The sequence below is a fragment of the Castor canadensis genome, chromosome 1, assembly GCF_047511655.1.
Source record: "Castor canadensis chromosome 1, mCasCan1.hap1v2, whole genome shotgun sequence".
In the NCBI taxonomy this organism is placed as follows: domain Eukaryota; kingdom Metazoa; phylum Chordata; class Mammalia; order Rodentia; family Castoridae; genus Castor; species Castor canadensis.
Window position 1 is genome coordinate 201,189,538 of NC_133386.1, and position 21,136 is coordinate 201,210,673.

At 48.8% G+C, this 21,136-nt stretch overlaps 1 protein-coding gene and 1 non-coding gene across 4 annotated transcripts; both read left to right on the plus strand.

Moving 5' to 3' along the window:
* Positions 1-2,053: 2,053 nt before the first annotated feature.
* Positions 2,054-18,025, plus strand: Naa40 (N-alpha-acetyltransferase 40, NatD catalytic subunit). Of its 3 annotated transcripts, XM_074048243.1 has the most exons (10): positions 2,054-2,211; positions 8,801-8,896; positions 9,792-9,844; positions 13,884-13,979; positions 14,067-14,225; positions 14,384-14,467; positions 15,149-15,226; positions 15,473-15,585; positions 17,404-17,471; positions 17,887-18,025. In XM_074048243.1, exons 1-9 carry the CDS (start codon positions 2,206-2,208, stop codon positions 17,457-17,459), a joined length of 741 nt encoding a protein of 246 aa, XP_073904344.1. In that variant the 5' UTR covers positions 2,054-2,205; the 3' UTR covers positions 17,460-17,471; positions 17,887-18,025. The 3 variants fall into 3 exon arrangements, with proteins under 3 accessions (XP_073904344.1, XP_020014587.1, XP_020014588.1); XM_020158998.2 differs by having other exon boundaries at positions 17,404-18,025; XM_020158999.2 differs by having other exon boundaries at positions 15,473-18,025.
* Positions 12,120-12,246, plus strand: LOC141416641 (small nucleolar RNA SNORA51). Its single transcript, XR_012441271.1, has one exon. It is a non-coding gene; the product is annotated as a small nucleolar RNA SNORA51 (small nucleolar RNA).
* Positions 18,026-21,136: the final 3,111 nt, after the last annotated feature.

A 21,136-nucleotide genomic window follows, 5' to 3' on the forward strand; every position in this document is an offset into this window, starting at 1 on the left:
CTAGCTCAGTTTGTCCCAGCCATACCGGTTCTCGAAGTTCCTTAAACATGCTAATCATGATTCCACATGGGTTTCGCACTTGCTTTCTCCCTCTCTGGAAAGCCCTCATGATATCTTCATGATTCCCTCCCTCAGCCCTTGCAGATCTTGGCTCAAATGTTACCTCATGTTGCCTTCCCTGAGCATCAAAGTTAAAACAGTAGCTGATTTCCTTTTATAGAACCTCTGTGTACTATGTATATTATTACCTGTGCATTTGGTTTATTATCTGCCTCCTTCTAGAATACAGGGCAGTGCTTTTTTAGGGGGACTAGTGGTATTACTGGGCTTTGAACTCAGGGTTTTGCACTTGCTAGCTCTACCACTTGATCCACAATCAGCCATGGCTGGCCTGGACTCTGATCCTCCTATTTTCGTTTCCCCAGTAGCTGACATGAATGCCACCATACCCAGCTATTGGTTGAGATGGGGGTCTCACTACTCCAGCTGTGATCCTCTTGATCTCTACCTCCTAAGTAACTAGGATTGCAGGCGTGAGTCACTGTGCCTGGCCTGCCTTTTTTGTTTTCTTTCTTTCGCAGCACTGGGGCTTGAACTCAGGGCCTATACCATGAGGGTCTCTCAGAACTATTTGCCCTGGCTGGCTTCGAACCTTGAACCTCCTGAGCTCTGCCTCCTGAGTAGCTAGGATTACAGGCATGAGCCACCGGGTCTTTTCTGTTTTCCTTGTTGCCTGGAACAGTGCCTAGCACACAGTAGGCATTCAATAGATGCTGTCAGTGCTACCACTTAGGTGAGCAATGAAGATGGGATAATGATCAAAATCTGCAAAGTCAATGAAGTTTAAGCCTTGAGCATAGATTCTCTAATTTTTGTGTATATGCCCAGTACCTGGGGAGCACATACGAGTGAAGGCTCTGGGACTGGGGGTGTGGTTTGGTGGTAGAACTCTTTCAGCAGGTGTGAGTTCCTGAGTTGGCCACCAGCACCGCAAAGAAAGCAAACAACAAAACAATTACAAGAAATCTAAGACTCTAGCTCCCCCTGGAGATTCTGTGGGTAGTCCCTGCTGCTTGCATGCCGCACACGCTCCCGAGGTGCTTCTCAAACAGGTCATGTGGGGAATCACACCCCAACCTATTAGGATAGAATGAAATGAATACTACCCAGGACACTTGAGGACGCATTTTAACTACTTTATTTATTTATTGGCCTCACTGGAGCTTGAACTCAGAGCCTACATCTTGAGCCACTCCATCAGCTGCTTTTTGTAATGGATTTTTTCGAGATAGGAGCGCGAGAACTATTTGCCTGGGCTGGCTTCGAACCGCGATCCTCCTGATCGCTGCCTCCTGAGTAGCTAGGATTACAAGCGTGAGCCACCGGCGCCCGGCCACATTTTAACTACTCTCTTAGTGTCACACGCTTGTCTCATCTCTCAACAGGGAAGTTTTGGACTGCGTCGGCTCTTACTCCTCTCTGTGCTCAACACAACATAAGTGCTCGTAAATGATTAGTAAGAGAGCGAATGAATGGCAGGAGAATGAATGGTTAAAGATGGATGAATGAATAGAACAGGACTCGGGGTAGAAAAAGAATTCCAAGTCAAAATCCAGACGGTGGGAACGCTTCCAAACACTTCTGGGTGCCGGAGAGTACTCGGGGAGAGCCGGTATTTCAAAGTTAGGGATGCGACCGGTCGCCTGTGAAGGCGGCTGTTCTACGCGGGGCGGTGGAGACACGGAGCGCAGTGGACTGGCTGCCACCTACCCGGCTGCCCAGCCGGGAGCTGCTTCTGCCCAAGGCGTGAAGCCCAGCTCCGCGCGGTCGTTGCCATAGCTACAGACGCAGCCTGGCGAGGGGGCGGTGCCGGGTCTGCCACGTCATTCCCAGCGCGACGCTCCTCTGTGCCTCCCGCCTTTCTGGTCTGAGACCCTCTGCAGGCCTCGCGGGCGCTCCACCTGCGCGCCTTCTGCCGGCTCGCACTAGCCCCCCCCCGCCCCCGCCCCGACCCCCCGACTCCCCTCCGCCTCCGCCCCCAGGTTCTGCGCCGGCGCGGTGCCCGTTAGGGCGCGCGGGGGAGCCCGCGAGGCGCATGCGCAGCGCGGGGCCCGCCGCTCAGGTTGTCGCTGCCGCTATCGCCACCGTTGCCGCCTCCCTGCCGGCAAGTGTGTGAAGGAGCAGCCGAGGGCCGCTGCCGCCGCCATGGGGGTGAGTGAAGCAGGGAGAGGAAACGGGAAGTTCAGAGGCGCTCTCATTTACCCTCGCCCCTTGTGCCCCCATTGTTCCTTAAACCCCCTCACGTGACCCCGACCCCCTCCAGCCTCACGTGACCCCAGCCCCCACAAAGCCTGACTCCCCCATTCTAAGGGTCTCCAAGTTCGGTCTAGCCCCAGAATCCCCGGGGAGCCCCATTTCTCAGGGCCCCTCCCCCTTGGTGCCCCTGGCCCCTCATGTCCCGCCCACTCCTTCCTGCTTAGCTGACCAGTTCCCAGCCTCCCCATCTCCGGGTCCCTGCGCGGTCCCTAAGGTTATATGCCCTGCTCCTTGGGTTCACCCATCACCTGGCTGTCACCGGCCCTGCGGCTTCCCACCTCCTAGGTCAACCCTGACTTTGAGGGAGAACTGAGGCCCGGAGGAAAGAAGGCGCGCGGCCAAGGTCACACAGGCGGTGACTAGAGTGCCAGACCCCACCTCGCGTCCCTCGGGTCGCAGTCGGCTGCGCTTCCTGGTACTCGAGCCTCAGCCTGGTGGCTTCCCCTACAGTCTTTAGAAACCTTTCCACCGGCCTCCTCCGCTCGTGATGAGCGTCTCCCCTGCTTGCGGGGCTGCCTGCGCTGCCCCTGGTTTCGGTGAAGTGCTTCTTATCTGAAGTTGTTAGTCTTAGCACCGCAGGTGACTTTGCAAGGGGGAGGGAGCTGGGAGGATAGAGGCCACTGGTGATGGCAAGCCCCAGCTTCAGTGAACAGCGAGCACCTGTTCGGTGCCCACCTGTTAGGTGCCGCAGCAGGTAGGTGCATCTTAATTTTATTGCCCTTTTTTGGCTATGTGCATATAGGGTTGGGCAGAAGCAATTTCATGTTTCTTTGAGTTCACTTTACTAAGTCCCAAGTCGAGAAGCACCAGTCACCCTCCTAAGAAGACAGCTAATCCTCCCTGGTCCTGACTTATTCGCATTTGTGTGGAATTTCACCATCTTTAGAGAGCCGTGACTTTGAAGCCAAACACACCCCGATTCCAGCCCATCTTTACTGGCTAGCAACGTGATATGGTGCAAATGGCATGGCTTTTTTGGACTTTAATTTCCTTACCTATGTAAAGGGGATGATACCTCCTTTTTAGGGGAGTAGTGAGAATTAAATAGAGGACATAAGCAGCCAGTTAGGTGCCTCATAAGTAATGGCTGTTATTTTTGCCTGCTCAGCCTTCACTTTAGTGATCTAAAATAGATTGGTGCTATTTTTAACCCATTGGGTTTGTCCCTACTGTTATTAACCTACATTTTTTCCCAGTTACTCAAATATGTATTGACTAGACAAATCAACTTACTCAAAAATAGTTGTCTAGTCCATGTCAGAACACTTTAGGTAATCCATGTCAGAACAAAATTTAGGGTCTGGGGGGTGTAGCCCAGCGGTAGAGTGTGTGCTTAACATATTCAAAGCCTTGAGTTCAATGCCTAGCGCTCTCTCTCTCTCTCTCTCTCTCTCTCTCTCTCTCTCTCTCGCGCGCGCGCGCGCGCGCGCACACACACACACACACAGTTTGTCACATCTCAACCTGAAATTTTGGGTACAATACACCTCATATGTAGAAAATCAAGTTTAGAGACCTTAGGCGTACATATTTAACCTAGATTTTAGTCTCAGACCCCAGTTGTGGAACTAAATGAAACCTGTCTCTGTTATCACTCAGTAACTCTGTATCCAGAATCACTCACTGCAGACTGAGTTGACAACAAGAAGCATAAGGTGTCATTTTTGTCCAGCACTTCCTTCTCAGATGAGTTGAAATAGCAGGGTCCAGAGATAATGCAAACTCTGCTTCCTTTAGGCCCCAGTCTTATTACTTACACTGTACAGATGTGTTCCTCAGAACAGCCCCTACAGAGCCTTCTGGCCTAAAACTCACGGCACAGAGAGACTTGAATTATCCTTTCTAACCCTCTCTTTACCCTCACATTCCTCATCAGTGGAGGCCATGGATGCCCCACCTGGATGGCAGGTTAATTCCTGATGGTTACCCTTGGGCAAAGAACCTTGGTGCTGACCTCAGGCTGATAGGTGCCGCACCTGTTATTGTTTAGGACTTAGAAGCTATATCTTTGTCACCCTTCACTAAAAACAGGTTATTTTCGTATCTTAGATACTGTGTAGAATGGAGGTGCTGACACTGAAAATCTAAGAGATGTAAAATTCTTTTTCTGGAAGGTGTCTCCTGACAAGAATAGTTAGGAGAAGGCTGATGGAGTGGCTCAAGTGTTAGAGTGCCTGCTTAGCAAGCATGAGGCCCTGAGTTCAAACCGCTTTACTGCCACAAAAAAAAAAGGAGTTTCACAGCCACATATGAAAACGCATTTATATAGCACATTATAAAAAGTGCCAAGTAGTGGGAGTAACATAAACTTTAGGGGTCACACCTGGATTTGAATCTTTTGTGAGTCATTCAGCAGATAGGAACTGAGCACCTACTGTTTGCTGAGCACTGGGTATACATTGACAAACAAGCAGAAACAGCCTCTGCCTGGTGGAGGGCAGAGTTGGGGAGGCGGGGTGGATAGGAAGACTTCTGAGGACTCTACTTACTGACTCTGACCCTGAAAATTACTCAGGTTTTCTGTGCCTCAGATTTTTCATCAAAGAACTGGGTGTACATACGTTGCTGAGTTGTTGGAAAAGTTAAAACAGATCATCTTTATGAAAGCACTGGCAATGTCTCACATAAGTGGGTCTTTGCAAACAAAAGCCATTTTTAGGGCTGGGGGTGTAGCTCAGGAGTAGCACTTGCTATGTTCTTGAAGCCCTGAGTCAGCCCAAACAATGAAAAAAAAAATCCATTAATATAAAGAGTTTTTACATTCAGTGTGTTAACACCATTTTGTCTTGCAACAGTCTTGACTTTTTTTTTTTTTTTGTAGTATTGGGGCTTGAACTCTGCCTACACCTTGAGCCACTCCACCCCCTGCCCCCCGCTTTTTTTTCTATTTTTTATTTTTGCAATACTGGGGCTTGAACTCAGGGCCTCACGCTTGCTAGGCAGGCACTCTACCACTTGAGCTACTCCAGCAGCTAACCCCTTTTCTTGAAGGGTTTTTTCGAGATAAGGTCTCTTGAAGTATTTGCCTAGGCTGGCTTCGAACCATCATCCTCATGATCTCTGCTTCTTTTTTTATTTTTTTATTTTTTATTTTATTCATATGTGATCTCTGCTTCTTAAATAGCTAGGATTACATTCATGAGCCACCAGCACCCAGTGACTTATTATTTGTTTATTTTATCGTGATACTGGAGTTTTAACTCAGGATTTCACGTTTGCCAGGCGCTCTTATCACTCAAGCCACTCCACCAGCCCTTTGTGTGTGTGTGTGTGTGTGTGTGTGTGTGTGTGTTGGGTATTTTTAATATAGGGGTCTCATGAATTATTTGCCCAGACTGGCTTCAAACCATGATCCTCCTGATCGCTACCTCCTGAGTAGCTAGGATTACAGGAATGAGCCACCAGTGCCCGGCTGGTTCTTGGCACTGGTGGCTCACGTAGGCATTGTCCCATTTCATGGATAAGGAAAGAGGTTCAGACAAATTGAGTAACTTGCTGAGAAGGTTTTAATTTAAGTAACTTGCGTAAAGTCACACAGCTATTAAGTGAAAGAGTTGAGAATCAAATTCAGGTCTCTTGAGTCAAAAGCCCACACTCTTTATTATTTAAAGCTCCCTTGGGAAAGACACTTAACCACAATGAGCTTTACTATTCACTGTACTTATTTCCCATTTTAATTAGGAGAGTTTCTCTGTGTCCCTACAGGACAGCCTTACCTCCACAGGGCTGGGGTGAAGCTAATTGGAACAGCAGGAGACTACTCTTCCTAGAGCTTGCTGGGTTTGAGGGAGAACCCCTACCTGTCTAGCCCAGCCTGAACAGCCTGCTTCCTACCCCCTACCCTGTGTGCAGGCGGTGAAGCGCTTAAGGAGCGCTTTCATTATTTGGGTCTGGGCCATGGCAGCTTCAAGCCTCACTCTGAGGATTGCCTGCCTTGCTAGAGCCCTGCATGAATGAGCCTGTAAATCTCCTAGAGGCCCAGGCTGGCCCTCCTGCTGCTTGTGCTTAAGAATTACTTTCTTCTTGTGCTTAGAAATGAGATGCTGAGGAGAGAACCCAGGTTTCAGTGCTTTCTGGGTCCTGGGAGTCACACTTGCCTTCTGTTGCCTTTGATCCTCCACATGGTGTTAAGAGAGAGGAGAGTAAGCACATAGGATGGTGGAAGGGGGGCTTCATCTACTATGAAGGCATGCTAGCATCTGATCTTTCTTTACAGCCCTGTGAGGCCAGCATTTTCATCCCCATCTTCTCAGAGATGGAAATGTTTTCACAAGTCATGCTGGGGGGCCGGGTGCTGTTGGCTCATGCCTGTAATCCTAGCTACTCAGGAGGCAAAAATCAGAATGATTGAAATTCAAAGCCAGCCCAGGCAAATAGTTGGCGAGACCCTGTCTTGAAAAAACCCATCACAAAAAAAAGGGCTGGTGGAGTGGCTCAAGGTGTAGGCCCTGAGTTTAAACTCCAGTACTGAAAAACAAGTCATGCTGGGGGTGGCAGTAGGGACATTGGTCTGATCTGGTCGAGGTCAAAACTCATGCTGTTTCTGCCCCATTGTGCAGTCCTGGAGACCTTCCCTTTTCTCTGTCTCTGCCTCAGAGAGTAGGACCTGGGATGGCAAGCAGTAAACAGGCAATTAGAAATGACTTGCTGGGTGATTGGTTGAGGGCTTCTGGGGCCCCTGGCCCTTGCAGGATGTGAGAAGGTCTATGATGACTGAGTAGAAATCCAGCATGTTAGATGTGGGCTCTCCCATTGGGAGATAGCTGAGCTGGTGGAGCAAACACTGATCTGTGGTCTTGAGTTGAATTTCCCTTTGGCTCCTGACTGTATGGGGAACTCTGTGAGTCATGTCACCCCATTGAGCCTCAGGTTCCTAATGTGTAAACAGAAGTGATGGTTTTTGCCCTGAGAACTGAACCACATCATGTTTGTGAAACTACTTTGCAAGCTATGAGTATCTCAATGAATTCCAGAAAAAAAGTTGGATACTGTAAAATGTGCTGTCTCTGGATTGCAGCTTTATGAAGGCAATCTATTCTCTTCTGATCCCACCCCCTTCTCTAGGGGTAGAGTCTAGCCTGGCTTCCAGCATAGCACTCAGCCAGAAGATAATTTAGCTGGTGGTGGTAGAGTTTATGTCTCTAAGAGCAATCCCTGTTAAGTTTCTGATATCTGGACTCCTTTGCTTCCTGGTTGCTTGAAGTAGCAGTGTCATTCCTTAGAACATCCTGGCACAGTTTATTCTGAGAATTGTCCCTAGCAGCTGGTTTTTCAACTCAAGCCAGGGAAAAACTCAGAGGAGGGCTGTAATTGAGGATTGTTGGACCTCTCTCCAGTGATCCGTGGGATTGGAGGGCTGGGGGTCAAAAGGGCTGTTGGTAAAAGCAGAGCCAGTTGGCCTGTGCCTTTGGAGGACTCGGGCCACATGGGCCAGCACCTCTGCCTGCTTGTGTTATGTGGTTCTCCTTGCGAGTGAGAATGAGAACTGTCACTTAATTGAGAACCTGTCATACAAACCTCTCAGGGTTACACCACTAAAGCAAACATTGGGAGCTCATTCAGGTCAGGGAAGGAGGCTCAGAGAAGGGCTGCGTCTTGTCCTAACACCTGCAGGGATTGGAGAGTAGAAAGAGGCTTTGATGAGTTCTGTCAAGCTCTAGGCCTGACTAGTTCCCTGTGTCACCCAGCTTTTTACCAGAGGGTAAGAGAATCTATTAGTCCTAAGAGAACCCTCCGCCCCCCCGCCCCATGCCTAAATCAGGATTTGATCTAGGTATAATTGTGGCTAGCTTGCCATTTGCCCCTCATGCAGGGAGCCTGTCTCTGCCCTCCCTGCTGCCTGTGTGTGGCAGCTTGGTCTTGCTGATCACGTGGCACTCCTGTCCCAAGGTGAACCCCCGGGGGCCCTTCACTCTGCCCTTGTCGCCAGGTGCATGATATGCTTGCCATTCATTGGCTTTGGCTGAGCAGGGCTTTTGGAGAATGACTCTGTGCCCTTACGGCAGTGCACCCTGGCTCTTACTTAGAGACAGGACCCAGCTCTCGTCAGGCTGCCCCTAGCTGGATCTTTGTCTCCTGTAGCCAAAAGACACCCAAAAGGAACAGCATCAACGGCTACCTCAGATGCCATCTCTTCCCTGAAAGCTGCCTTAAATGGGCCTAAAATTGGGTGTTTCCTCCTTATGAGGGAGCAGCTGAGTGAATATTCTTCACTGCCAGGGCCAGCTCCAAAGCAGGCATTGTCACAACTCTCTCACCAGGTCCTCACAGTGACCAGGGGTCAGCAGGGTTTGTATTCTTCCTGAAAGAAAGCTACGAAGTCTAGTGACCTCCTGAGGGCTCAGGTCGAGGAAACAGTGTTCCCTGCTTAGGTATCACAGCAAGTGTGTAACAGTCAGGGTGGAAAGTTTCCTGCCGTCAGACTAGAAGTCAAGTCTTCAGTAGCCACAGCCCTTCCAGCTAGTTTTGCTTTCCCCTGTTGCAGAGAAAGTCGAGCAAAGCAAAGGAGAAGAAGCAGAAGCGGTTGGAAGAGCGAGCAGCCATGGATGCCGTCTGTGCCAAAGTGGATGCTGCTAACAGGGTGATTCTCCTTTCTGAGTTCCTTCCTGCCTCCTGGAACTTCAATTTGGTTTTTAATTTGATTTCTTTTGGTGCCACCGTGTGGCATATTTGTGAACTACCCACTAAGGCCTCCTTGCCCTGAGGCTGAGGAAGCATTAGTAGGTGTCAGCAGTTGGCCCAGGTGTTGGAGAAATGGGGATTCCAGAGAAAATGGCTGCTTCTTTTACTGATAGTGTGGAGTCCAGAGAAAGTTTTGCTAGGAGTTTGCATTTTGGAAGGAAAATTCCTTGATAAAACCTGGCATACAATATAGTTCTCTGATTCATTCCTTCAGATATTTATTGACTGCCCTTAAGGTGCTGGGGCTGGGTGATGGGAGTGGAGGGGGGTGGCTGCAACAGCCTGGACCTCAAAGGACTGCAGTAAAGGGAGGAGTATCTGTGAATCAGCACCAGGTGGGCTGATGGGCATGGCCTGGTGAGAAGTTCTGATCATCCTTCCTGCCCCCATTCCATATCTCACTTTTTTCTCATTCCCCCTCATTACAAATGCTGTTCATCTGTAAGGATGCAGCTCAGGGACATGACTTTCCATTTGGGGTTTTGAGCTGGTGAAGTTAGTTGGGGTCTTTTCCCAAAAGTGCACCAGATCATCGCCTCTTCTTTGGGTTGACTGTATTGTGAGCCGCTATTAGGCTCACATACCAGTCTGCTCTGACCCTAAACTTAACTGTCTTGGGCACCATTACCAAAGTCTCCCTCCTCCTTGTGAGTTCAGAGCTGAGGCAGATGGAGGCCCCATAAGAGCTTCTCCTGGGGCCAAACTTGCATCCTGATGTGGATCCCTGCAACAGCCCAGGCAGCAGGCCCAGCCCCACCCACCTATCTGAGCTACTCTTCTGTTTTCCTCCACAGCTTGGAGACCCTCTGGAGGCGTTCCCAGTGTTCAAAAAATACGACCGGAATGGGTAAGTTATATTTAGCATTCTACCTGGTAGCAGTTGAGGTCTTCAGGAATTCACCTCTCTAAGGTAGACTTCCTCTGACCCACCTTTTCTTTTTCATTTTGAAAAAAAGCGGAAGCTAGCCAGTGCTTTCCATTGATATGAAATTCCCCAGTTAAGGTGATGCAGGAATTGGTAAATGTGGAAAGCTTGTACTTGATAATGGACTGATATTCTTTTTAGGACACTTACAGAGAGTGAGAGAGTTGAAACAAACTTGGAAAATCATCTAGGGTGCCATTCTCATTTTATGTGTGGGAAACTGAGGCTCAGAGAAGTTGAATGAGGTTTCTGAGTTTATGGAGCTCCCACTCACAGCTGATAGGACTTTTAATTCTCAATCCATTGCTCTTTCCCTGAGTATATTGTATAATTATACTGACTTTTGGGGAAGGGGGGTTGATGGTACTGGGGTTTGAACTCAGAGCTCCGTGTTTGCTAGGCAGGCGTTCTACCACTTAAGTCTCTATGCCAGCCCTTTTGTGTTGGGTATTTTCAAGATAGGAGCTGGATCCTCCTGATCTTTGCTTTCTGAGTAGCTAGGATTATAGGTGTGAGCCACCAGCATTCAGCGATGCTGACTTTTGCTGACTTTTTGACCCAGGGTAAATTACTTAATTCTCTGTGCCTCAGTTTTCTAATCAGAAATGAGTCTAATAGCTAGGTGTGGTAGCCTACACATGTAATCCTAGCACTCAGGAGGCTGAGACAGAAGGATCCCAAGTTCAAGGGCAGCCTGGGCTAGTCTGAGACCCTGTCTTTAAAAAAAAGAAAAGAGAGCCTGGTGCCGGTGGCTCACACCTGTTATCCTAGGTACTCAGGAGGCAGAGATCAGGAGGATCAAGGTTCAAAGCCAGCCAGGGCAACTAGTTCCAAGAGACCCTATCTTGAAAAAAACTTTAACAAAAAAGGGCTGGTGGAGTGGCTCAAAGGTGAAGGCTCTGAGTTCAAGCCCCAGTAGCACAAAAAAAAAATGCATTTCATAATAATATTTTCTACTTTCTTCAGGGAGTTCTCAGGAAGATTAGGTGTAGTTTTTTTCATTTTGTTTTTTTATGTGTGCTACTGGGGTTTGAACTATGGGCCTCACACTTGCTAGGCAGAAACTTTACCATTTGAGCCATTCCACCAGCAAGGTGTAAAGCTTTGGTTCCTGGAGCCTACTGAAGGCTAGATAAGTATCAACTGTTGTGGCTACTGATCCAATTTACTATAGGATGTGGATTAAAGGCCTCCCCTTCCTTTTTTGTCTTTTTGGTTTATAAAATAAGCAGCACAGTCTGTCTTTCCTGAGGCATGTTTTTATAGTGTGGTGTCTTGGCTTGGGGAAAGACAGGGGTCATGGCTTCTCTGGGTTATGGGTTGAGCCATATATGGTAGCTGGGTCTTTTATTACTACCTCTTGGATAAGTCACTCATACTAGTCAAGCCTTGTTTTCTGCCTTCTTTCCTTCCTTCCTTTTTTTTTTTTGTTGGCAGTACTAGGGTTTGAACTCAGGGCTTTACAACTTGAGCTACTCTACCAGCCCTTTTTTGTGGTGCATTTTTTCAAGATAGGGTCTTGAGAACTGTTTGCCTAGGCTGGCTTCAAACAGTGATCCTCCTTATCTCTGCCTCCTGAGTAGCTGATTACAAGTGTGAGCCACCTGTGCCCGGCTTTCTTTCCTTTTTTTGTGGGACTGGGATTGAATTTGGCTTCATAGTTGCAAAGCAGGCACTCTTATTACTGGAGCAACACCTCTAGTTCATTTTGCTTTGCTTATTTTGGAGTGGGGGGGGATGTTGAAAACTGTTTGGCCAGGCTGGCTTTGAACTGCATCCTTCCTGATCTCAGCCTCCCAAGTAGCTAGCATTATAAGCGTGAGCCAGCAGTGTCCAATCAAGCCTCATTTTCTTACCTGTCATATAGGATGTTGATGCCAAACTCACTGGGTTGTTTTAGGAAAAAGAGAAACTGTCCAGTGCAGAAAGGAGCTGCTTAGTGCAGTGGAAAAAATGCAGGTGTGTGAATTATAAAGTAGGTAATGCTTCATTTGCTTTCATAGTTGTGTCTGAATTTCATAGTATCACATCTGTTTATTCTAACATCTTCCTGTCTGTGATGAGGCATGTTACAGGTCTTATAGTAGCTCTGTCACTGGGAAGTCCTTTGACATGATTTGGAGATCCCTTCCTGTGCTATCCTCTTAGTGTTTCCATGAGCTGTATTCCCACTGACTTTCAAAAACATGGAATGGTTGGCCTTCTGGTGCTTACTACAGCTGTGTTCTTATACTGTATAGAAAGAGGAGGCAAAGTAAATCTACCCCATATGCAGCTCAGCCCAGGCCATATGCCTGGTCTGCATTGTGAATGGGGAAACATGAGGTGGGGAAAATTAAAAAAAAAAAACATGGAAGGTTTGGGGACTTGGCCTTACTCTGGACTCCTTTAGTGCCTTGAATTTTTTGTGATTTTTGTGGCTGTGATCCTGCTTTCACATATTTAAAGAATAGAAATGAGAAATCATATTTCAGACTGGCCTTTCAGGTGTTTTCTAACTAAGATAAATGCAGTGCTATATTTGGGCAGGTGCGGTGGTTTTTTTTTGTTGTTTTTTTTTTTTTTTTTTTTGGTAGCATGAGGTTTGAAATTAGAGCCTCACACTCTGTCACCTTGGGCAGTTCTGATGTGGTTAGTGCTTGTAAAAAAATAAATAAATAAAAAGGCTCTTCCAAGCTGGATAGTGGTGCACATCTGTAATCCCAGCACTTAAGAAGCAGAGGCAGGAGGATCACCAGTTCTAGGCCAGCTTGGGCTATAGAGAGAGAAAGAGAGAGAGACCTTGCTAAAAAACAGCAACAACAACACAAACCTAGGCTGTTTGGAGGTGGGAAGGTCTGCATTTATAGGCTGAGCATATGAGCAGCTCATGGCATGCTAGTCAACAGAGGTGGCTGTAGATTCTGGTGGGAATGTCCTTTGAGGGAGGTGCCAAAGGCCACTGAAAATCATTGCTATGGGAGCTCTTTAAAGTCTAAGAGTAGAAAAATATTGAACATTTCAGTTCCTGGTTCAAATATGTTAATTAAGATTTAGTTTAATGCTTCAAACTAATTAAGAGCTTTGGACACTTATATGAGCTCTAAATTTGTTTGGATATAAAGGCTTGAGTTTTCCTTGTTAGTGTCCTCTCACCTACCCCTAAACAGCTATAGGACAGACACTTTAAAGCAGCTATTTGTTATTGATAATAAAATATAAAATTGTCTGAAAAAAAAAAATAAAGGCTCAGAGTCCTTTCAAGTGTGGTGCTACCTAGAGATTGTGATTTTACAGGCTGACTGGGGAATTTGTATTTTTCTTAAATTTCCTTAAAAACAGATACTTTAATGCCTACAGTATTTGTCAGTTTAGGGAACAGACCTGTTCAGTGAGTTCAGAGTGCCCACTGAGTGCCAAGAGGAGGGCAGGCAGGACTCCTGGGAATGTGTCTCTAGGACTGTGTTGTGCTTCCGTCTTTCTTGAAGGGCCCCAGGTCACCCAGCTGGTTTTGACCACAATATTGGTAGATAAGAGAGATGATGCCTATGGGAGCTGGTGATAGTAAAGAAATTAAAGCAACAGGAAAAATGCCTAAGGGCAGGAACTAAGGAACAAAAAAGACACCAGTGTTTATAACAGAGTATAGAAGAGACTAAGCGGGCAGGAAGAGAGTAAAGAGGTAGCAGAGAGGATCAAGAAGTTGACAGAGTGCCGAGTCTGATACAGCCAGTGCAAGGGAGGCAGGAAGTGGGCCCTGTGGTTAGGGTGGTGGACTGGGTGGTGACAGTTGTTAAGCCCTGCCCAACAGGCTCAGCCCTGCACAGGCATCTTCCCCATTTGTGCCTGGAAAGCTTGGCTTTTCAGTAGAGTGACTGAGATAGGCATGCATCCCTGTCAGACTGCTGGGGAGGGATGGTGGTGCCCTGGCAGGAGCACTGGACTCTAACCAACTCCTGACACCTCCCTGTCCTCTCCTCAGCTTGAACATTTCCATTGAATGTAAGCGAGTATCCGGACTGGAGCCAGCCACAGTGGATTGGGCCTTCGACCTAACCAAAACAAATATGCAAACCATGTAAGCATGGCCCAGCTAGGCGGGAGCCGGTGCCCCAGCTGGCTTTCATCCCAGGCTTCCCTGTCCTGACGTCCTTCACATTCCCAGGTATGAGCAAAGTGAGTGGGGCTGGAAGGACCGAGAGAAACGGGAGGAAATGACAGATGACCGAGCCTGGTACCTCATCGCTTGGGAAAATAGTTCCGTCCCTGTTGCCTTTTCTCACTTCCGATTTGATGTGGAATGTGGAGATGAAGTCCTGTACTGGTAGGAGCCACAACTTGGAGTGGGGTGGAGTGGGGAGGGAGACCAGGTGATAGAGCCTCTGGGTCTGGGGGCTGCCAAGGGCTGCAGGCTTTTCTGATGACCCTTGTGACCTCCTCAGAGGCTACCTTGCCAATCACCCCTCTGCTTTCTTCACTCAGCTATGAAGTGCAGTTGGAAAGCAAAGTGCGGCGAAAAGGCCTGGGGAAGTTCCTCATTCAGATCCTGCAGCTCATGGCCAACAGGTAAGCGCCCCTTTCTTAGGAGGTGGGAAGTGCTTCCTTGAGGAGTCCACTGTTCAAGCCTCCTTGGAAGACAGTTCGTAGGAATGTTCTGGCAGAGAGACATTGGGAGCCCTCTGAGTAAGATGCACCCTGCCTTGCTCTGACTCCAGGCTTTGTCCTTCAGCCAGTTCAGGGAGCATGTCTCTCTCTCTCTCTCTCTCTCTCTCTCTCTCTCTCTCTCTTTTTGGTTGTACTGAGGTTTGAACTTGGCCTCGTGCTTACTAGGGAGGTGTATACCTCTTGAACCACTTTACCAGCCCTGTTTTTTGTAGGATATTTTTGAGGTAGGGTCTCAAGAAGTATTTGCCTGGGCTGGATTTGAACCATGATCTTCTTAATGTTTGCCTCCTAAGTAGCTAGGATTACAGGCATGAGCCACTGGCACCCATCAGGGAGCATCTTGTGAGTGCTTGATCTGTGCTGGAGTGTGTGCCTAAGTAATGGGGCTGTAGAAAGAGTGAATCTCCCTGATGGATGTACAGCCTGTGATGATAGGAAGCACTGAGCACTGTGGTGTGAAGGCCTCTACAGGCTGGAGGAGGGAACTTGGGGGATGCCTCTTGGGGCAAATGGGAAGGAGCAGTGGCCTGACCTTAGTCTCTGTTTCTCTTTCTAAGAGGTGCTTCCTCTGCTTTCTTTCAGCACTCAGATGAAGAAAGTGATGTTAACAGTATTTAAACACAATCATGGCGCCTACCAGTTCTTCCGAGAAGCCCTGCAGTAAGGAGCTGGGCCCTGGTGTGGTCCTTCTGGGTAGTAGGAGGTGCTATCCCTGTGCCATTTTCCTGGCCCCAGACCCTGGTCATCCTGATACCTGGGCTGATAGTCCAGGGTTTGATTTGGTGAGATGGTGTGACAACCCCTCGTCCCAGGGATCTAATAAGTGTACTTTCAAAAAGTTTTTGGCCGAGGGAGAAGAGCATTCAGCTGCCAGCAGTAAACCCTTTTTTCCTGTCTGCCTTGCAGATTTGAAATTGACGACTCTTCCCCTAGCATGTCTGGTTGCTGTGGGGAGGACTGCTCCTATGAGATTCTGAGCCGGAGGACCAAGTTTGGGGACAGCCAGCACTCTCATGCAGGTGGGCACTGTGGTGGCTGCTGCCACTGACTCCCAGAGCCACTAGCAAGTGAAAGTGCTGTCTCCTAAGGCCTGTCCTGGTCTCACGCTGCTTGCCAGGCACCCTCAGAGCTGTGGCCTCAGCCCTGCACGTGCCAGGCAGCTTCATGAGGGTACAGAACCCTGGGGAGCAGTGGTCCAAGTTACTCCTCCACCTCTCTCCTGGAAGAGCAGAATGCCAGGAGGGGTACAAGGACAGGGTGCTGTGGAGAAGCTGGCAGGACAGGCTGTGGCGCTCATCCCCGCCTAGTGGCTGCCTCCCCACTCAGCTCTTTGATCCTCGAGTGCAAGGCTCCCTCACTTCTGCAGCTGGATTCCTGACATTCTTTCTCTCTGCCCCTACATGGACAAATGGAATGTTTATACTCAGCTTTGTGACATCCTGGGCTTGGGTCTGCTGGTCCTGAGGATCTGACTCTGAGATCTGGGTATAGGGCGAGGCCTTAGGGAGACTTCCATTCTGGTGGATGGAGCACTCACGGAGACTGTGCAGCCCTCATGCCAAGATGTGGAGAGTTCTTCCCACCCATGTTCTTAGGGATGCACAGGGTGAAGTCGTCTCAGGGTGCCAGACGACTGGAGGAAGGCTGCCTCTCTCCATCGCCATCTGTGAGAGGGCTGAGAGGACCAAGAAGAGGTGTCCTAAGGAATCTGCCATGGGGACCACTGGTTCTCTGGGCTTTTGGTCTTTGCTGCATTCTAAGCTTAACCTCTTGATCTCATGGCATTGGCTCAAGCTTTGCATTTAAGAAGGAAGCCAGAGGCCCTTCCTGTTCTCTCCATCACCCCTCACCACTTTGTCCCCTGGCTCTCGCCTCCACCCCACATACCTCTCTTAGTCTCAAGGGGAAGTAACATCAGGGAGCCCCTCATCTTCCCCCCAGAAGGACCCCTCATTCCTGGTACAATTGATGTCATTTCCTCTCACCTCTTGGTGCTGATAGCTCTCTGAAGGTGGGGTGTTCTTCTTCTTCAGAGAGACCCAGCCAGCAGCAGGACCCTCTGCCTGTGCTCCCCAGCCTTGCCCCTTACTGCCTCAATGAGGCACGGTGCCATTCTGGAACAGCTTGGCCACTGCTCTGGCTGCAGCAGGATTGTCTTCAGTGGCCCAAACAGTTGCTTTTCTCTCTCGGGTCACTCTGTGGTAGCAAGCTGGAACAAGGAGGAGAAGGTCTTCCTTTTCTCAGAGGAAATAAGCAGAACTTATACTCATCGTGAACTCTTAAGTCTTACTCCTCTTTTCGAGAAGAAAAACCAAATCCTCACCCAGAAAAAGCACTTAACACCTCCTCTTTGACTCTTGAGCTTTGTTTCAGGGAGTGTGGTGAAGATTCCCACTTTTGTGCAGTGGCTCTTGTGGGAATGTGTCAATCCCTCTGACCTTGAGTCTGCTCACCCCCACCTCTGCCATGACTGGCAGTCCTGGCAAATTTCCCAGAGCAGTCCTTGCTTCTGACCTGGATTCCTGCTTACACAGGGACCTGTGCATACAGGACCTCTTGCCCAGTTTGGCCTCCACACTGAGTGCCCTGCTCTTGACCCCACTAGCAGTGGGAGTGGGTACTCCTTGGAGAGGGCCTGGCAGCTTTACACTGGAGTAAATCTACCTTTGCCTCATCTTCTGGCTCCCAGGGGATTTTACCCCTTGTGAGAGTTGAAGTTGCTGGGAGGGGATTGGTAGACTTCTACCAAGAATCATGAGACAATAGAAGCATGTTTAGGAAGTTTCTTCTCTGATCCCTTTTGAAGGACACAGAATGATAAATATTTATTGTCTTAGATCATGGATTTCTGATACCTCCCTCTCGAGGGGACCAAAAGGAGCCCCCAGTGTAAATCCCATGTAAGGTGAGTTCAGTGTGTGTTGTCTCTTTGCAGTCATTGGACACCTAGCACCAAGCCACCCACAGGGCACTCGGTAACATGCCCTGTTCCCTCCAGCCTCTACAGACCTTGTCCTGAAGGGCCCTGCAAGAGGTAGTGCTGTGTCAGAGGGGCACTGACTGAGACTAGCAGATCACTCCTATGGGTGTTGAGCCCATCAATGTCTCAGACATCAGTCTTCCTCCACCTGGATCTTAGTTTTGAGAAACAGGCCTTTTGTACTAGGATTTTTTTCTTTTTGGTTTGGGGCATGTTAGAATATTTTTTAAGCTTTTTTTTTTAGTTGTATCCCCACCCTATTTCATGTTATTTTTGTTGGTGTCAAATGTGTATATGACATGTGTATGGTTCTTTTTTAACCCTTTCTGTATTTTTTTAGAGGGAACTTGGAAGATAAACTTCTTGATGTATGTATCTTTTTCTTTAACAACTTGTTATCACTGGAAATCAAAGGGAAAAAGTGATCTGCTTTTGCATCAGTTTTATTTGTATGTCACTAATAAAAGACATTTTCTTCAGCTGCTGGGAAGGCTTCCAGATGCCGGGGTGCCACGGGCAGCATGCATCAGGCCTAGACCCAAGAGGGCCCAGGGCTATGCTGGCCCCACACCCTTCCTGTGAAGGCCTAAGGGTGTCTGGGGCAAGCAGCCAAAGGTGGGAACAGAGACCAAATGCATGTGTCTCTGCCACTTCCCAGAAGTTCTGGGCAGAGGTCAAAGATGTTTTCCTGAAGGGTGTCTGCTTTGTATCCTGGAATAAGTCTCAAGCCAGGCATTGTGACATTTGACATGTAAGGCCAAATGTAAATTCTAGTGCCTGTTCTGGGGAGTGGGATAGATGAGAGTGTTTCCTCCCCTTTACTTACTGAGTTACTCAGAATTTTCTTTGTCTTTTAAAAAGACTCCTCCTCCTCCCCTCACAGAGGACAAAGGCTCAAAGGAAGGGTAGCTCATGTCAGGCCTGACAAGAGGAAAGTTATGAGCTGACTCCTGTAGTGTGACAGATGGAGTTATGCAGCTTGTCCCCCAGGCAGAGCTTCTGCCAGTTCCTGGCCCAGTGGGAGCTGGGAGGGAGACAGGAAATAGGCTGTGAGCTGCGGCTTAGAAGCACTTTCCTGGATACAAAGGGGCCACCTTCAGCTTCATCATATGCTTGGAGAGGAGGCCTGTGAAGCCCAACTCACCTGGGGTGGGTACAGTCTGGCAGAGCAGTGATGGGGAAAAAGAGTGGTGTTGATACCTGTCCTGTGGGTACCAGCTGCAGCAAGTGGTGGCTTCAGCCCTATGTGTGATTGGGGAGGAGGGGGCACACCCAAGGGATGGTTGGTGTAGCAGCCCTATCTTTGAGGGCCAAAGAAAGAAATTGTGACCCTTGGAAAGGAAGAGAGCAGTTTGTTGGACTAATTAAACTAGCTTCTTGGGGTGAAGCTCTGTCCCCAAAGACCTGTGTTCCTTGAAGACTGTTTTGGTCCCAACAGTTTTCTTGGAATGACAAATCCCTTGCTGCAGGGTAGATAGCCAAAAGGTAGGCCTTCCTTCTTCACTACCTGCCAGAGTCAGGAGAGCTGAGGGCATCCCCACTGCCCTGAGTGGCTGCCTCTTGAGATGTGGGCTGTCACCTTGACCCTTCCAGCCACCGGGCCCTCCAGCCACAGGGTCAGCTTCATTCACCAAGCAGATGGAGCAAGGGCACACCTGTGGAATGGGCTACCTTCATTGCTGCTGGAGTTGATGCTGGTTTGAAAGAGACTGGGTTTCCGCAGTGGCAGGGACACTGGTCACCAGATGGTTTACCAGATGATTGCTGCTGCCAGGCCTTGAAGGTAATCAAACTATGGGGCAGGTTTTTCTAGTTTTTGCTAGAATACTCCCTCAAGTGCAGTACAGGCTGTTCCTGCTGCCAAGGACAAGGGTCTGAGACAGAAGGGAAGGGGTTGAGGAGCCCGACTAACCACAGCCTGATGCTGCTTAGGCTGTGAGAAGGAAAGGAGTGAACTTAGTGAGCCACTGTCTACCAGTGACCATACACTCATTCTCCGTGCAACTGTGCAGGGCTCTGTGGAATGCTTTACTTGTATTATCTCATAAAATCCTTGAACAACCCTGTCCTGTAGCTAGTGTATTACTCTCAACTCAACTTTTTTTTTTTTTTTTTGACAGCATGCAGGTTTGAACTCAGGACCTCATGCTTGCTAGTCAGGCACTCTACCACTGGAGCCACTCCACCAGCCCTTTTTTTTTTTTTTTTTTTTTCCAAGATAGGGTCTTGAGAACTATTTGCCCGGGACTGCCTTCAAACCTTGATCCTACTGATGTCTGCCTCCTGAGTAGCTAGGATTGCAGGCATGAGCCACCAGCGCCCTGCACCGCTGCCATCCTGTTCTGGCACAGGAGGGCATGGCTGCAGAGAGAGGCCTTCTGCACCCTGCACCTCTCATTAGTGACAAAGGAGTAGCCACACTTCGTGAAGATCTTCATAGGCTAGTCAGTGCTCCACCCTCCAGGACAGTGCCTAGTGTTTGTGGGGCACGCTGTGAATGATGCCTAAAGGCCTGGGAGTTTGAGGGGTGCTGGAATGTCCCTGTGTCCTGAATGTCAGATTCAAGAGGTGGGGAAAGGGTATGTGGACGAAGGGACGTGGCCAAGACTGGCCCACTCAGGTGCAGGTTGTTAGGGTCTGGCAGTGAGATTGTCAGGGAACAATGAAAAGGAGTGGAAATCTGAGAAGTCAGGGTTCCAGAGGTAAAGAAGTCAGTAGGCATTGGACTTGTGAATCTACTCTGTGGACCCAGAGGCAGAGGGGTCTGGATGTACTTGGTCACCCCAGGGTAGGGGTATAGCTGGGCTCTAGCCCATGATAGAAACATGGCCCCAGCTTGTAACTCTGAGAGCCAGCCTTTTCCAACCTGGAATCATTGTCCCACAGGAGCATGGTGATTTCATTCTTACCACAGATGGCTGCTGGCTGTGGGTGTTGGGCCAGAAGGTACTAACGTCCCAGATGGTCGACAAGTCCCTACTGTGGTTGTGGATCCCTGGGGTGCCAGGCTAGACATCTGTGCCTGTGGGAAGGGGAACACCACATGCCCTCTGTGGCCACACCCCATGTCATTCTACACACCCTCCCACAGCTGCATCTAGCCACCCCTGGATGTCTAGTGCCTGGTGACAGCTGTGCTCCAGGAAGAGCAAACACTCCTTTGGACCCTGTGTTCCACCCCTACATTACCCTGCCATTATCTGCTTAGCTTTCTGAAACCAGCTGTTTTCTTCCAGTGTGGCCAGTTCCTTCCTCCACTTTTTCCTGTTGGACTTTGCATTAATGCCCCTGTTATTTATTTTTGATGGTACTGGGGTTTGAACTCAGGGCAGGTGCCCTACCACTTAACTATTCCACCAGCAATGCCTCTATTTGGAAGATTGAGAAGCTAAAGCCTAGGTAGGGAGAGAGACTTTTTTTTTTTTTTTTCCAGTGGTACTGAGGAGTGAGCCCAGAGCCTCAAGCATGCTAGGCAAGCTCTCTACCACTTGAGACACATCCCAGCCCTTTCATCTGTATTTTGTTTTTAAGATAGGGTCTCCTTAACTTTGCCTGGGCTGGCCTTGAATTTGGGTTCCTTTTGTCTTTGC

Excerpts from the sequence above, each read along its gene's own strand:
- Naa40 (XM_020158998.2), top strand. Across the intron at positions 14,226-14,383 it reads GGAGATGAAGTCCTGTACTG|CTATGAAGTGCAGTTGGAAA; the intron begins GTAGGAGCCACA and ends TTCTTCACTCAG. Across the intron at positions 15,586-17,403 it reads CAGCCAGCACTCTCATGCAG|ATCATGGATTTCTGATACCT; the intron begins GTGGGCACTGTG and ends TTATTGTCTTAG.